Raw genomic sequence first — 15,779 nt, 5'->3', positions numbered from 1 at the left:
CCAGGGGATAAATATCACGTTATTGGGGTCGCTTCAACCCGCGGACATGAACAACAACCCGCGGCAACAGTGTTAAAAGTAGCCCAATTCAGCGGGAAAACCGCGGACTTGGCAACACTGCTTATGAACCGTTTCCTTGGTTACCACTGTAAACAAAGCAGAGTACACCATTAAAGGGGAAGCTACATGACAGTAGATTACGGATTTGCGGAGCAACAAAACAAGTGGGTATACCGAGGGTATATGCGAATACTGATCCTTAGAAGTCGTAATACGCAAACATCCCGGGGAAAAAAGTAAGCATACGGCGTATACTTGCGTATGGCCCCGACTACACCACTGCTTCAGTGATACATTAATATAACCCCATAAATGTAATGCATTTTTGTACTTATTTTACTGTTATTTTCGGGATCTACTGGGACAGTGATAAAGATCTACCGCGATCGACGGGTTGGCGACCACTGCTTTAGAGGCTACATGCATTTCAACTGTGGTTGCTATTTTTGTAACAATCTTAAAGGGATACTTCACCAAAAATGTACACTTTGGGTGAACTATCCCTTTAAGCAAATTTCGATCATTTTAGGGACGTTACGGCTGTTGTCGCTTTATCAGAGATGGATACAGGACCCCAACAGAGGTAACCAGACACTTGATTTTACACAAAATAAGTATTTTGTGGCTAATTCTCTTATAGTGTGACTGCATTCTATGTTTTTATGGTTGTGATAGGACCCCACTCGCCTTCACTATGATCCTGCTGAGTTGAAGCTCTTTGAGAACATTGAATGTGAGTGGCCAGTATTTTGGACTTACCTTATACTTGATGGCATCTTCAATGAAGACCATGAGCAGGTACGAACAGGCCGTCCTACAAGTCCTCACTTGTATTCTGAAAGCAGCAGAAATAACTCCCACTCATGGCCACATGGAGGCAGTATGTAGTTATGACACGGCGTGTCATTCCTCAGGTGCAGGAATACAGAGAGGCTCTTGAAGGAGTTTTGATCAGAGGCAAACACGGGATTCGTCTGGTGCCTGAACTCTATGCTGTACCTGCTGACAAAGTGAGTTTAAACCAGTTTGTTACTCTGATCAATACCATGTACAGTTCATCAGTTTTCATCTGCAACAAATCATTCTGAATCTGCATGTACATTTATCACCTCAGATACTCCTTTTTTTTGCGCAAAGACACAATGTATACTGAATTATGCCAGTTCTGAAGATTAATTCAAGTTGAATGAGTGTTTGGACTCTGCTCAGTAACTGTGACACAAACAATCCTGGGTAAAATGTTTTGATCTGTTGCTCATCTGTGTGTTTATTTCTTGTTCAGGTTGAAGAGGAGTACAGGAACCCTCACTCTGTGGAGCGTGTGGCCGCTGGCCAGCTCCCACACATGTGGGGCCAGTCTCTGTATATCCTGGGCTGTCTGCTGGCAGAGGTACTAAAGCCTGGATCCACTTTCATATTAAACATGTTATACTGTATATAATCAGATATGATGTCAGGTGTTGAAGCGCTACCTTTGGTATCTTTGTTGATTAAGTGTACATGTAAAATGTCAAAACAGAGTAGTCCCAGTGTTTCTTAGGCAATCCTTTGTGTCTTATCTATTCTGCTTCTTTTACTGATATCTGACAAATGGTTAATTTTAAATAGGGATTTCTGGCCCCTGGAGAGATTGATCCTCTGAATAGGCGATTTTCTAAAGAATTCAAGCCAGATGTTGTTGTGCAAGGTTTGTGAATATTATTGCTTTCATTTTTTTTTTTAAATGAGGAATATAGACAGTCAAACCATACCTATTCAGACACAGACTTATTTGTACCATATATCACCTTTTGAATTTCTGTAATTTTTTTTATTGGAAAAAGCATGTGGCAGATTTTTAGAAATATGTTTTGGCCAAACTCAGGCACTTATGCTAATGCTCAATTACAGTATAACTTGATAACTAACTAAGTTGTAATAGCTTTTCAACAAATGTAACAAGATATAAAGTGCTAAGAGATATTTGAGAAACAAAGCGATAAAGGGCAAATGTTTAGCCCGTTGTTTTCTCACCAAAACATGCAACTTTCTGGAAGACTACATTTATAATGGAAAAAATGTGGGTTGAATCCCAGTGAACACTATTCTGCAAAAAAAAATCTTTTGAAAGATTTTGGTTAAAGAAAGAATAAACTGAATATATAAGAATTTATATAGTATGTTTCATTTATATGAAACTATATAGTATGTTTTGCATCTATAAAAGGTTGGAGTTTAATATCGTTTTAATATTTTATATTAGGGGATATGAAAATCTACCACAGTAGGAATGAGTGTGCTGGTTGTGTTGGGCTGAAGTCCATTTAAGGAGCAGATTCAATTTATTACTAGAAGCTCAATTTTGAATTTGATCTTGACACTATAATTTGCTAAACAGAGAAGACTGACCTTTTGTTCTGTTTAGTGAGTGTAGTGGCTGAGTCAGTGCAGATCCAGCAGCTGCTGAGGGATCAAGGAATTGAGGTTCAGACCATCTCTGACGTTTCGCCCATCCGGGTCATGCCAGCTCGCATCCTGAGCCACATTTATGTGAAACTGGGTAAGTGTTCAGGTTCACCATGACTAACAGGACAGAGCCAGACCGTGTAAACAAAGGCTACATCTGTAAAACTGCATTTAGAAGAAGGTCTTGAAGGTTCTGGGATACAAAATTGAATTCAAACCGGTTCCTTTTTCCACTGCACAGGTAACTGTAAAAAGCTGAATCTGAGTGGGCGACTATACAGGCACATTGGTGTCTTGGGAACTTCAAAGTTTTATGAGATCAGAAATGGTACTTACACATTCACTCCACAGGTAAATAAAAAGGATCTCACATGGAAGTCTTTTATAGTAGAAGACCTACTCTACAAAAAAATATATGTACGTATATACTGTAAAGTCTAAAAAAACATTATAACAATATATGTTTCCCATAGTTCATTGACCAGCATCACTTCTACTTGGCTCTGGATAACCAGATGATTGTGGAGATGTTGCGAACAGAGCTTGCTTATCTCTCGTCCTGCTGGCGGATGACTGGAAGACCTACCCTCACGTTCCCTATCACACCGAGCATGCTGGGTAAAACTTCTCGTATGATGGAAGATATTGCACTATGCACAAATTAATATTAACAGTTTCTTTCTTTCTTTCTATTATTGGGCCAGTTGAGGAGGGTGACAGTATTGACCCCTGTATCCTCTCTACCCTCCGGAAGCTTCAAGATGGCTACTTTGCGGGTGCAAGGTCAGAAAAATTGTGGCAGTAACAATAAAAAGAGTTAGAGTATGATGTTTGAGGCACGAATATGGTTTATTTAACATCGCAAATCCCTTTGTTGTTTAGGGTGCAGATGGCAAACCTCTCCTCATTCCTCACAACCTCCTTCCACACCCAGCTCAGCTTCTTGGATGCTGACTCTGAAGAGAATCTGCTAGAGGAAGAGGAAGAAGAAGAAGAAGAAGAGAGTTATGGGTCCTCAGGTATCCATACTGACTTGCATATAGCTGCTTTGGAAAGCATCTCTCCCCCAAAAAATAAATGTATACATACCCTGCTGAAAACCAGGGTTTTCAGACCAGATTAAGTGTTGATGGTTCAAGGTTGATTTATGCTGGTTATTGTTGGTGAAGCTGATGGACCAGAATGGTCTTTCTTAGGGTACCATTTCAGCAGTGTTGTTATTGCTAACTAAACTATTAAAATTGAAATAAATCTGAAATAAAATATAAATATTAGCTGAAAAACTTACAAAACGTGAATAAAAAATTGGCATTGGCAACTGAAATAAAATAAGTCGAATTTGAAGTACTTAAATTACTGAATCTAAAACTGAAAAAAAAAAAAAAAATAAAATAAAAATAAATATAAAAAAACATAAAACTAATAAAATGACAAAAGCACATTACTTGACAGATTTTTAAATAAAAATAAAAATATGATTTTTAGAGTTAAAATAAAAAATAATAAAAGCTAATTCAAAATATGAATAAATACTATAATATAAATAATTCTAAAATAACACTGTTATATATTAGATATCCACTGATTTAAAAACTGATTAAAGATTTGTTTTTATATTTAAATTGCCTACACTCACTTAAATAGCACTGTGAAATGTAATGTTTAGCAAATATCAAAGTGAATATCTTTTTTATGCTCTACATTATTTTAGTTTTTATTTTGAATTACTTCAAAATAGTGTTGAATTTTACTAATCATTATCATCCAGAATTTAGATATCTGCATCTCTATTCCTGATCTTGTTGGTTAAGCTAGTTAATAAGTCTACTGGGGACACCAGCATCCAAAACACAACATATGCACAATACTCCACATAAACTAAAATGATAAAGTGGTGGTTTGTTTTCCCGCAGGAGGTTCAGGACACATGTTTGACCAGTATCTCACAGATCTATTGCACAGCACTGCTACAAAATGCCATCTGCCTGCCATCCAGAGGGGGCAGCACCACGTTTTTAGTGCTGAACACACCACCAGGGACATCCTTTCTTTCATGGCCCAGGTTCAGGGCCACAACATACCCAGTAAGCCCTCAAGGTCGATCGTTAATAGTTAAGTGGATTTCATGCTTTCTTTTACAGTACGGCTAGTCATCTCATTCTGTTATGTTTTTCAGAGCCTTCCATGTATTTGCCTGTTGTCCCCATCATGAGCAAACACAGGAAGTCTCTCAATCTGCTGGATGTTCCTCAGCACAATGTTTCTCATCGCACCAAGGCAAGTCTCCACACTCCAGTATAAAGTGAAAAATGAAATAAACGGCCCATTGTTTTGATTCATGTCTGTTTTTGTCTGCACACACAATCTAGGCTGATAGCGTTGACCTGCACTTGCCACGTGATTCTCATGGGAACACAGACTTTGCCTATCTGGTCAATCAGCTAAAGCATTGTCCAACCCTTCAGGACCAGGCAGATATCCTCTATGTCCTCTATGCTATGAAGTGAGAACCTTTGTACAAATTGACTGTGCATATCCATTATAATTTATTTTATAAGCCATTTTTAATCAAAGTCAAAAAATCAATCATCAATGTGTTTAGGGGTTCAGATTGGATAGTAAATCTGTCAGGACAAGGAGAGGCAACTGTTCGCTCCCTGCTGGAGGAGCTGTATGTTCGGGCAGGAGCGTGTAAGGAATGGGGCCTCATTCGCTACATTTCAGGCATCCTGAAGAAAAGAGTGGAAGTCCTTGCTGAGGTGAGACCCCATATCTATCAGTGCTTGTTTGATAAACAACAGACACTTTTATGTTTCTTGGTTGATTTTGTTTAATAATTAAAACTTAAATATTTAGAATTTTGAAATTTTAAAACTTTAAATGTTTGTTATATTATAATTCAGAAGTGTGGAGTCAGATTTTAGTAGAAGGTTGCATTTATTTGATCAAAAATACAGTAAAAACAGCAATATTGTGAAATATTAGTACAAATTAAAGGGATAGTTCACCCAAAAATGTAAATTAGCCCATTATTTACTCACCCTCAAGCCATCCTAGGCGTATATGACTTCCTTCTTTCAGATGAATCCAATCGGAGTTATATTAAAAATTGTCTTTGAATTAGTGACTGTTGTTTTGTTTTGATCTCTCCGCTGCGCTTCTGCGTTCGTCACTTCTGAGCGGCACATGCGCAACACCGACGTCTTGCGTCATCCGCCCGGCGCTGCTTCCTTTCATATCGGCGGCATATTCGCCGATACCGATATATCGGCGACAGGCACATATTGGCCGATAATATCGCCAAAACGATATATCGCTCGGGCTCTAGTTGCAGTTCATCAGTCCAAAAGAAGTGAAATAAAGCACATGCATCCATAATAAAAAGTGCCTCACATGGCTCCGTGGGGTGAACAAAGGCCTCCTGTAGCGAATCGATGCGTTTTTGTAAGAAAAATATCCATATTCAAAACGTAATAATCACTTTAATCTAGCTTGTGCCAATAGTTGAACACGGAAGCAGTTCCGGGCGGATGACGTAAGATGTTGGCGTTCCCGGAGCCGTGTGAGGCACTTTTTATTATGGATGGATGCGCTTTATTTAACTTCTTTTGGACTGATGAACTGCAACACCCGCTGAGTGCCATTAAACAGCTTGAAAGATCAAAGACCATTTTTAATATAACTTTGATTGGATTCGTCTGAAAGAAGAAAGTCATATACACCTAGGATGCCTTGAGGGTGAGTAATTCATGGGCTAATTTTAATTTTTGGGTGAACTAACCCTTTAAAATAACTGTTTTCTATTTTAATATATTTTAAAATGTAATTCATTCCTGTGATGCAAAGCTGAATTTTTAGCATTATTACTCCAGTCTTTAGTCTTTAAGGTCACATGCTACTTCAAAAATCATTTTAATATGCTGATTTGCTGCTCAAGAAACATTTCGTATTATTATCAATGTTAAAACAGCTGGGCTGCTTAATATATTTGTGGAAACCGTTATATTTTTTTTAAGGATTCTTTGATTAATTGAAAGTTCAAAAGAACATTTATTTAAAAATAGAATATTTATTTAAAAATAGAAATCTCTTGTAAAATTAGTTTTTATAGTAATTTTTCAAGTCTCATCAAAATCTGTCTTGGAAACATTTTTCATTATTTTTTACAACTTTAATCCTTTAAATTAGAAAATTGTCATAAAATATACAATATTAGATTTATAAAATTATGATAATCTAAACAAAGAGTAAAAATGATTTATATCAGCTTAACTCTCAGTGGGAGCAATTTTACCTGTAATAATGTTTGTGTGTGTGTGTGTGTGTGTGTGTGTGTGTGTGTGTGCATGCATGCACTCAGGCTTGCACAGATCTGATCTCCCATCATAAACAGCTGACAGTGGGTCTTCCTCCCGAACCCAGAGAGAAGGTCATCACAATGTGAGTGTCTTTAGTTTCTGATAGTCATTTTAGATTATTTATTTTTTAAATCATTATTTTTTTTTATAAAGCAATCATTTTAATATTCTCTTTTTACTTAACCGATTCTCTTATTTTTAGTCCTCTTCCTCCTGAAGAACTGATTAGCTTGATTTATGAGGCCAGTGGACAAGACATCAGCATTGCTGTCCTCACACAGGTAGTTGTAATTTTAAGCCTTTAAGTTATGTTGCTATCTTCCACTGTGCTATTAAATTAAACTTCTGAGCTCAGGAGATCATGGTGTATCTGGCCATGTATGTGCGCTCTCAGCCATCTCTGTTTGGAGACATGCTGCGTCTGCGCATCGGGCTCATCGTGCAAGTGATGGCTACAGAACTTGCTCGCAGTCTACACTGCTCAGGTACAGCCAATCAGAGTTTTGGTTCTACAATGTAAATCTTTATTATTTGCTTACATTAAGTGCAATAAATCTGTCCATGTGACATCTACAGGTGAGGAGGCATCAGAGAGCCTGATGAGCCTCAGTCCTTTTGACATGAAGAATCTCTTACATCACATCCTGAGCGGGAAAGAGTTTGGTGTAGAGAGGAGCAGTGAGTATCAATCAACCTTAGTTTTTTACGCTCTTTACTCCAGTGAGTATTTCTTTGGGTTTTTAGGTGTAATTTTTATCGTTTTATTTTTGAAAGTCATTTTCTGTACTATATGTACACGACTGTTCAAAAGTTTCAATTTTATGTTTTAGAAAGAAGTCGCTTGTCTCACCAAGGCTGCATTTATTTGATCAAAATATATTAAAAACAGTAATATTGTGGACATCAATTTTTTTAAAATATATATTTTAAAATGTAATGTATTCTTACAGAAGAGTAAAAAATAAGAAAAAAGGTAATTGAGAATTTTTATCTTACAATTTTAAGTTAAGTCAGAATTGCGAGATGTACAAACTTTTTTCTCAGAATTGCGTGATATAAACTCACAATTATGAGTTATAAAGTCAGAATAGTGGGATATAAACTTGCAATTGCTAGAAATAAAGTCAGAATTGCGGGATAAAAACTCGCAATTCTGACTGTTTTTCTCGCAAATTCGAGTTTGTATCTTGCAATTAATAAAAAAAAGTCGGAATTACGAGATGTAAACTCGCAATTGAGAGAAAAAAAGCCAGAATGGTGAGATAACTTGCAATTACCTTTTTTAAAAATGTTTTATTCAGTGGCAGAAACGGGCTTCAGTATATTCCTGTGATGGCACAGGTGAATTTACAGCATATTTGTGGAATATGCTTTTTTTCAGGAATGGTTGATGAATAGAAAGTTCAAAAGAACAGTATTTATTTGAAATGGAAATCTTTTGTAACAAATGTATTTACTGTCCCTTTGATCGAATGAATGCATCCTAGCTGAATAGCTACAAAAATATTATTTTAAGATTTCTGTGCAGTTAATTTAAAAAGAGGTATGATGTGGCTACTCTTGTTGTGTGGTCTGTTCTTCAATAATCGCTCTGTATTGTGTGAAAGTGCGTCCGATTCAGTCTTCAACCACCAGTCCTGCCATCTCCATCCATGAGCTTGGACACACAGGGGCCACCAAGACAGAGCGCACAGGCATCAGAAAACTCAAGACTGAAATCAAACAGGTGGAGTGAAAGTCACGTAAATTAGACATGACTGTAAATTATTTATCAAATGTTTTGCAAATTGTGATATTTTTACAGATTTCCTCACTATTGTACCTTAAATGGCTTTTATATTATTTTGTTTTCAGCTCGATGACTCCAGACCCATGAGTGTGGGTTGAGTTTGTAATATTGGCATGCTGTGCTAATACTGTAGAATAGCTTTTTTGTGCAGAGCCCATTCTGTCTAGTGGTCACAGCACATTTGTCGAGACCATGAAACCAGTATTAGCATGAAAATTCTGAGTAATCTTCAGTTTGCCCATATCATACACATCTTTTTTTAGTCATATGAAGCATCTTTTTGACTGTGAAGGTGATAGTTTTTCATGTTAATGTCTCTCTGTATGATTGATGCCTCAACTGTTTGTTCATCAGAAATACTTTCCATTTTTATGTCCATTTTAAATGTTTATATGCTCTGCTTTTATTCTCATAGATATTTACCAGCAGTCATTCCATCAGCAGTAATTTCACCTCCCCTCGTTCCACGGTAACTTGCAGAAAAACCAAAACCCTCTCCACTAACACCTGCTCTCCACTGTCGAATACTATTTTTTTTTTTACACAAGCCAGTTCAGAAGATTAAAAATAATTTTAACTTGGAGGGGTGGATTCAGTTCATTGGTACTCAATAAATATAAATTTAATCTAATGAAATTTTTCAGTGCCTCAGATTAATTGACTGATTTGAAATGCGACAAACTTACAGCCATAACAGCCAATTAATATTTCTAACTTGTCTCACATCAGTCTTGTCTTGTTGTGGTCATTTCACTCTCTTAGCATGGGCTGACATTATAACATCTTAGCTATGTTTGTCATAGTTTCTGCTTACTAAACCTGAAGCATGCTTTTAAGTGTGTTATATGTGCTGATTAGTGCCACTAGTCCCACTAGTCAAAATTTTACCTCATATCTTTATGATATACTGACAATGCAAATGTGTGCGTGTCTGTAGCGATGCAGCAGCCCCTCCACTCCCAGCGGGATGCTGTCTCCGACCGGTACAGGAGACTCACACCTGCAGTGGGAGGAGCGCCAGGGCCAGTGGCTGAGGAGACGCAGACTAGATGGGGCCATAAACAGGGTTCCCATGGGCTTCTACCAGAAAGTCTGGAAGATTCTCCAGAAATGTCATGGCCTCTCCATTGCTGGATATGTCTTGCCTTCCTCCACCACCCGTGAGGTGCATCCACCTATGTGTATATATATATATATATATATATATATATATATATACATACTATAAATATATACTATAAATAGTAGATTGCACATTTTTTAAATTGCCTCCCCCCCCCGTGAGGTGCATCCACCTATGTATATATATATATATATATATATATATATATATACATACTATAAATATATACTATAAATAGTAGATTGCACATTTTTTAAATTGAGATTTATACATCATCTGAAAGCTGAATAAATAAGCTTTCCATTGATGAATGGTTTGTTAGGATTAGACAATATTTGGCTGATATACCATTATTTGAAAATATGGAATCTGAGGGTGCAAAAAAATCTAAATATTCGCCTTTAGAAAATCGCCTTTAAAGTTGTCCAGATGAAGTTCTTATAATGCATATTACTAATCAAAACTTACGTTTGCAAAAGGTCGTGGGTTCAATTCCCAGGGAACACACATACTGGTAAAAAATGTATAGCTTGAATGCACTGTAAGTCGCTTTGGATAAAAGCATCTGCTAAATGCATAAATTATTATTATTAATTATTAAATTAAATTATTATTATTATTAATTATTAATTATTCTATCCTAATGATTTTTGGCATAAAAGAAAAGTCGATAATTTTATACCCCTGCTACTTATGACTGGTTTTGTGCTCCAGGGTCACATATTTGGGGTCGGCAAGGATGCATTAAATTGATCAAAAGTGACAGTAAATTATTTCACATTGTTACACAAACACTAAAATAATTGCTGATCTTTTGAACTTTCTATTCATTCAAATCTTTAAAAAAAAATTATTAGTTTCAATAAAAATATTAAGTAGCACAGCTGGTTTCAAAATTAATAAGATGAAGAAATGTTTCTTGAGAATAATTTCTAAAGGATCATGTGACACTGAAGACTGGAGTAATGGCTGCTGAAAATTAAGCTTTGCCATCACAGGAATAAAATACACTTCAAAATATATTCAAATAGAAAACAGTTACCTCAAATTGTATACATTTTTCACAATATTACTTTAATTTTTACTATATTTTGATCAAATAAATGCTGCATTGGTGAGCATCTTTCAAAAATTTCTTCAAGAAAAACCTAACCTACCCCAAACTTTTGAACTGTGTATATATACAGTATACTATGCCAAACTATATTACATTGAACCTTAAAAGGTTAGTTCTCTCAAAAATTAAAATTCTGTCATTAATTACTCACCCTCATGTATGGTACTTTTATGAAGTTTTTTCAGCATACAGCATACAGGTTTGAAACCTAGGCAGAGTAAATGATGACATTTTTTAAGTTTTTATTTTCGTGAATGAACTTTTCCTTTAAATTTGGCTTGAAATCAAAACTGACCTGTTTTTTCTTCATGCATTGTGGGTTATGTATATAAACTCTCTTGCCACGAATTGTGATTCTGCAATATTTTTACCCCAATTATCAAAATCCCATCCAATTACCAAGTACAATAATGCAGCAAAATAAAATACCTGCCAATGAAATAAAACTATAACAGAAAATATGTAATATAAAATATGTAAATAAAAACAAATAAAAGGGGGTGCTCAGCTTAACTGTCTGTAGAGTCAGCCAGTATATTATCCAAAAAGTGACACTACCTTATCAAAGGTCTTTAAACGGTTACTTCACCCAAAAATAAAAATTCTGTCAATAATTACTCGCCCTCATGTCGTTCCAAACTCGTAAGACCTTCGTTCATCTTCGGAACACAAACTAAGATATTTTTTATTAAATCGGAGAGCTTTCTGACCCTCCATAGACAGCAACACAACTGACACGTTCAAGGCCCAGAAAATTATTAAGGACATCATTAAAAAAGTCCATGTGACATCAGTTGTTCAACCTTAATTTTGCGAAGCTACGAGAATACTTTTTGTGAGCAAAGAAAACAAAAATAACAATTTTATTCAACAATTTCTTCTCTTCCGTGTCAGATTTCGATGCGTGTTCACGAGAGTACCATGACGCATGCGTGTGGTGCTGCTGACGCAGGAGCCGGCGTTCTGACGTAGAACCCGGTTGTGCTGCGCCTTGTTTGCAAAGAGAGGAATGTACACGCATGCGTCATGGTACTGTCATGAACGCATGTCGAATTCTGACATGGAAGAGAATTGTTGAATAGTTATTTTTGTTTTCTTTGAAAATTACGGTTGAACCACTGATGTCAGATGGACTATTTTAATGATGTCCTTACTACCTTTCTGGGCCTTGAACATTACAGTTGCGTTGCCGTCTATGCCGGGTCAGAAAGCTCTCGGATTTCATCAAAAATATCTTAATTTGTGTTCTGAAGATGAACAAAGGTCTTACGGGTTTGGAACGACATGAGGGTGAGTAATTAATGACAGAATTTTCATTTTTGGGTGAACGATCCCTTTAACTTCATTTTCCTTTAAATACCCATAACCATGAGCTGTTATCTGTGTGTATTATTGTAGATGACGGAAGGAGAGATCAAGTTCGCAGTGCACGTGGAGTCTGTACTGAATCATGTCCCACAGCCTGAGTACAGACAGCTGCTGGTGGAGGCCATTATGGTGTTGATCCTTGTAGCTGACATGGAGATTCCCAGTATTGGGGGAATTATTCAGATCGACCTCATTGTTCACATGGCCAACGATCTTTTTCAACAGGATCAGGTATCATCATGCATATGCTGTTATATATAATCATATGATGCTCAATTGGTATGTTCACATGTATGTACACACCTGCCTGTTATTACGATTTTTCCCATTTTAGCATAATGTCATCGAAACTATGAAATAACACAAATAGAATTATGTACTGATGAAAAAGGTTAAACATATCAAAACTATCTCAACTTCATCAAAGTGTGCCTGTTTTGTGTAGATTCCAATTTTGCACATCTGGACATTATGGCTCATGTGTTTTTATTTCAGCGATCCAGCGGGGCCAATGAGTATTTGTTGGAGAAAGATCCTGCCACAGGAATCTGTAACTTCTTTTTTGACAGTGCTCCTAGTGGCAGCTATGGTACTATGACTTATCTTTCCAAGGCTGTGGTCACATATGTTCAAGACTTCCTGCCAAGCAGCAGCTGTCTAATGCAGTAACGACTGCAGTTCCCAGAAAACCAGTGACCTTCAGGATGGATCTATGACCGGTTTTATTAAATCTAACAACAACAAAAAAATCAGTTGACCTTAGTTCAGTAGCAAAGGACAAGCATCAACAGGGAAGCCACTAAAAAACACCACAGGATATGTTGTGAAGCTAACAGACTGCAGGAAATGGACCACTGTGCCGTTCTGTGTTTTAAAGGGATAGTTCACCCAAAAATGAAAATGTGTTCTACTGAAGAAACAAAGTCACCTACATCTTGGATGCCCTGGGGGTAAGCAGATAAACGTCAAATTTTCATTTTTGGGTGAACTATCCCTTTAATTATACAATTCTAATTTAAGAACTGTAAAATGCAATTAACTAATATAATATAATATAATATAATAATATATATTTAATTTCAACAGAAACACTTTACATGATTTTAATTATCATTTTGGGTTGGCTAACTCATTTAAATAATTTATAATTTTATGTTCATAGAAATATGTTTATTTTATTTAAATTGGTGCTTCAATTGTGTGTCTATAGAGCACTTATAGTTTGATCTGTACCATGTCTCTAGTTAAACAAAACAAAAGGCTGTGTTATATTACTGTAAGCTTTGAGACTTAACATTATCCTATACATTGTTATTACATTATAAAACTACTCTGAAATGTGTTATTTAACAGGTGCTTCTTATTTAAAGAAACATACGATACAAAATGTAATGCCTCATAAAAGTCATATGTAAAATTAACTTATAATCTGTTCTTTGCATGCAAACATGCAACATTCTCACTCATGGCATTCAGCATTATGTGTGTCTTCAGAGAACTGAATATAATACCTTTACCTAATACCTTGTGATTTAATTTTTGAACTAGGTAAAAAAAAAAAAGTTCACCAAGAAACTTAAATCATAGAATTTTGAGATTTGATGGCAGACTGACCCGACTGATGGCAGCTTGAAAGCTCTAGGAGTAAGAGTCAGAAATGTTAGTGTCAGAAAAAGACTAATTTAAGGTTTAACCCTCAAGCATCCTTCGTATAGCAGCCCTTAATTTGTCCTTCATGGACAAATTTGGGCACGAAGGTCTCAGTTGTGATCCCGATTTTTTCTTCTTCAATAAATGTCACGAGCATCATTTTTATAGCAGCCCTTAATTTGTCATTCGTGGTCTCAGCTGTGATCCCGGTTTTGCTTTTAAATAAATGTCATATCACTGTCTTCGATAAAATAAAAACTATCAATTTATGCAGTTTTTTGTGTGATTTTTGGTGTTTTTTGAATTTATTTACCCCTAAAAGTACCATATTTTTAATGTAAAATATGCTTATTTTTGTTATATTTAATATTTCTTATACTTAAGTAAAGAAAATCACTCCAGTAAGTTTAGACAGCCAAAACCTACAATTTTGGTGACATATGATGGTATAAAAATATCAATAGCCACTATATGGCTGTAGTACTCAATGGCTGCATATAGGCTGAAATCAATAAACCATTGTTGTAATGAACTTAACCTCTTAAGTTTTAGATTTTATCACAGGTTAAAAGTGTATAATAATAAAAAAAAAACAGTTGAGTGAGACTATACAAAGATGCCAAAATATGCTTACAGACAAATCTGACCATGCTATGAGGAAAAGACAAAGTAGGAGACAGAGTAATCATTTATTTCTAATAAAAAACATCAAATTTCAATAACTCAAAAAAGTAAAATGGAACCAAATTATTCCAAACATGTAAGAATAAACAATAAACCTGCATGTTTCAAGCATTTTTTTGTTGTTGTTGACATTTTCATCAACAAATCTTGCAGTAGGACTTTGATCTGATTTTGAAGTGTGTGTGTGTGCACAGTGGCTGAGTGGCACAAAAAAAAAGCTCAGTCATTGTCTCATTCAGTTGTTTTTTTCTTGTAAGTGTCAGAGACTGTTTTTATTCGACAAAATTAAAAAAATTTAAAACTTGCTGTGTTATAGGCTCATTCAATGCTTTGTATATGGGTTTGTGTGTGTGTGTGTGTTTGTGAGTGTTTGCCACATTGAGAATGTTGTATAGACTCACCCCTTCATTCATATGTATGTATGATCTGCATTGTGTTGGATTTATTGATTTTTGTTGGACAAATAAAAAAAAAATGCTTTGAATTTTAGTATTTCCCATTCATTTCCTATGGGTGCCCATCTTTTGGCACGAATGACAAATTTTCACTTAACTTTGTTGAATCGATTTTTTTTGTGTGTGTTCAGGTGGCAAATTTACGAAAAGTAGCCAAGTCTTGAACTGCTCAGATTAAGGAAACTATAAAAAAACTGATTTTGCCTAAATGTTGGCTTTCTGGAGGCTAACATAATTTAAAATTAAAGCTGCAAGCAGCGATGAACGGGCCCTCGCACCCGGGCTCACCACCAGCGGGCGGCTTTAGTAAAACAGTCAACGGCGAGCAATATGGATTTAAAGTGATAAATATAGGAGGAATATGTCAAAGTCATTTATATGTGCCAATCTTCCTGCTGCCAGCTGGTGGCGCTATGACTGTAGCCGAATATGAGTATGTAGATGTCTTCAGGCCAGGACTCTAATCAAACATGTGAAGTTTGAGGCAGATTGGACATTGTATGCATGAGTTACAACAACTTCCTGTTTGATGGTGTTAATAGCATGCTTTAGCACTTAGCTAAGTGTTGCTAGCATGTTTGAGCATATTTCTAGCATGTTTAGCACACAATGGCATATTTTACTGTGTTGCTAATAGTGCATCACAGTGTTAACCCTGATAGCACACATACATCTCGGAGACGTCTATTTGATGTCTGCATTTACATCTGCAAGACGTATTTTTTAGAGT

General features: G+C 36.0%; 1 protein-coding gene and 1 long non-coding RNA gene across 3 annotated transcripts in view; one reads left to right on the top strand and one right to left on the bottom strand.

Annotated features, from left to right (window-relative positions):
- Positions 1-899, bottom strand: part of LOC107677500 (uncharacterized) — an 18,205-nt gene extending 17,306 nt beyond the window's left edge. The window contains exon 1 of the long non-coding RNA XR_001632850.1: positions 820-899. This is a non-coding gene — a long non-coding RNA (uncharacterized LOC107677500). The remainder of the gene's footprint in view (positions 1-819) is intronic.
- Positions 1-13,159, top strand: part of LOC107677496 (phosphorylase b kinase regulatory subunit alpha, liver isoform-like) — a 19,843-nt gene extending 6,684 nt beyond the window's left edge. The window contains exons 9-32 of one of the 2 annotated variants that reach the window (XM_016472416.1): positions 590-643; positions 736-858; positions 975-1,070; positions 1,343-1,450; positions 1,669-1,747; positions 2,465-2,599; positions 2,747-2,856; positions 2,979-3,123; positions 3,210-3,288; positions 3,388-3,524; positions 4,419-4,589; positions 4,682-4,782; positions 4,875-5,008; positions 5,108-5,264; positions 6,866-6,945; positions 7,066-7,144; positions 7,219-7,348; positions 7,440-7,541; positions 8,471-8,589; positions 8,718-8,741; positions 9,068-9,121; positions 9,590-9,817; positions 12,291-12,491; positions 12,756-13,159. In XM_016472416.1, the coding sequence (XP_016327902.1) occupies positions 590-643; positions 736-858; positions 975-1,070; positions 1,343-1,450; positions 1,669-1,747; positions 2,465-2,599; positions 2,747-2,856; positions 2,979-3,123; positions 3,210-3,288; positions 3,388-3,524; positions 4,419-4,589; positions 4,682-4,782; positions 4,875-5,008; positions 5,108-5,264; positions 6,866-6,945; positions 7,066-7,144; positions 7,219-7,348; positions 7,440-7,541; positions 8,471-8,589; positions 8,718-8,741; positions 9,068-9,121; positions 9,590-9,817; positions 12,291-12,491; positions 12,756-12,929 (2,820 nt within the window). In that variant the 3' untranslated portion in view covers positions 12,930-13,159. The remainder of the gene's footprint in view (positions 1-589; positions 644-735; positions 859-974; positions 1,071-1,342; positions 1,451-1,668; positions 1,748-2,464; positions 2,600-2,746; positions 2,857-2,978; positions 3,124-3,209; positions 3,289-3,387; positions 3,525-4,418; positions 4,590-4,681; positions 4,783-4,874; positions 5,009-5,107; positions 5,265-6,865; positions 6,946-7,065; positions 7,145-7,218; positions 7,349-7,439; positions 7,542-8,470; positions 8,590-8,717; positions 8,742-9,067; positions 9,122-9,589; positions 9,818-12,290; positions 12,492-12,755) is intronic. The other variant, XM_016472417.1, reaches the window with a different exon arrangement.
- Positions 13,160-15,779: the final 2,620 nt, after the last annotated feature.

This window comes from Sinocyclocheilus anshuiensis, unplaced genomic scaffold, assembly GCF_001515605.1.
Source record: "Sinocyclocheilus anshuiensis isolate Anshui unplaced genomic scaffold, SAMN03320099.WGS_v1.1 scaffold660, whole genome shotgun sequence".
Classification (NCBI taxonomy): Eukaryota; Metazoa; Chordata; class Actinopteri; order Cypriniformes; family Cyprinidae; genus Sinocyclocheilus; species Sinocyclocheilus anshuiensis.
Note: the sequence above shows the minus strand (reverse complement) of the source record. Positions and strands in the feature narration are given on the sequence as shown.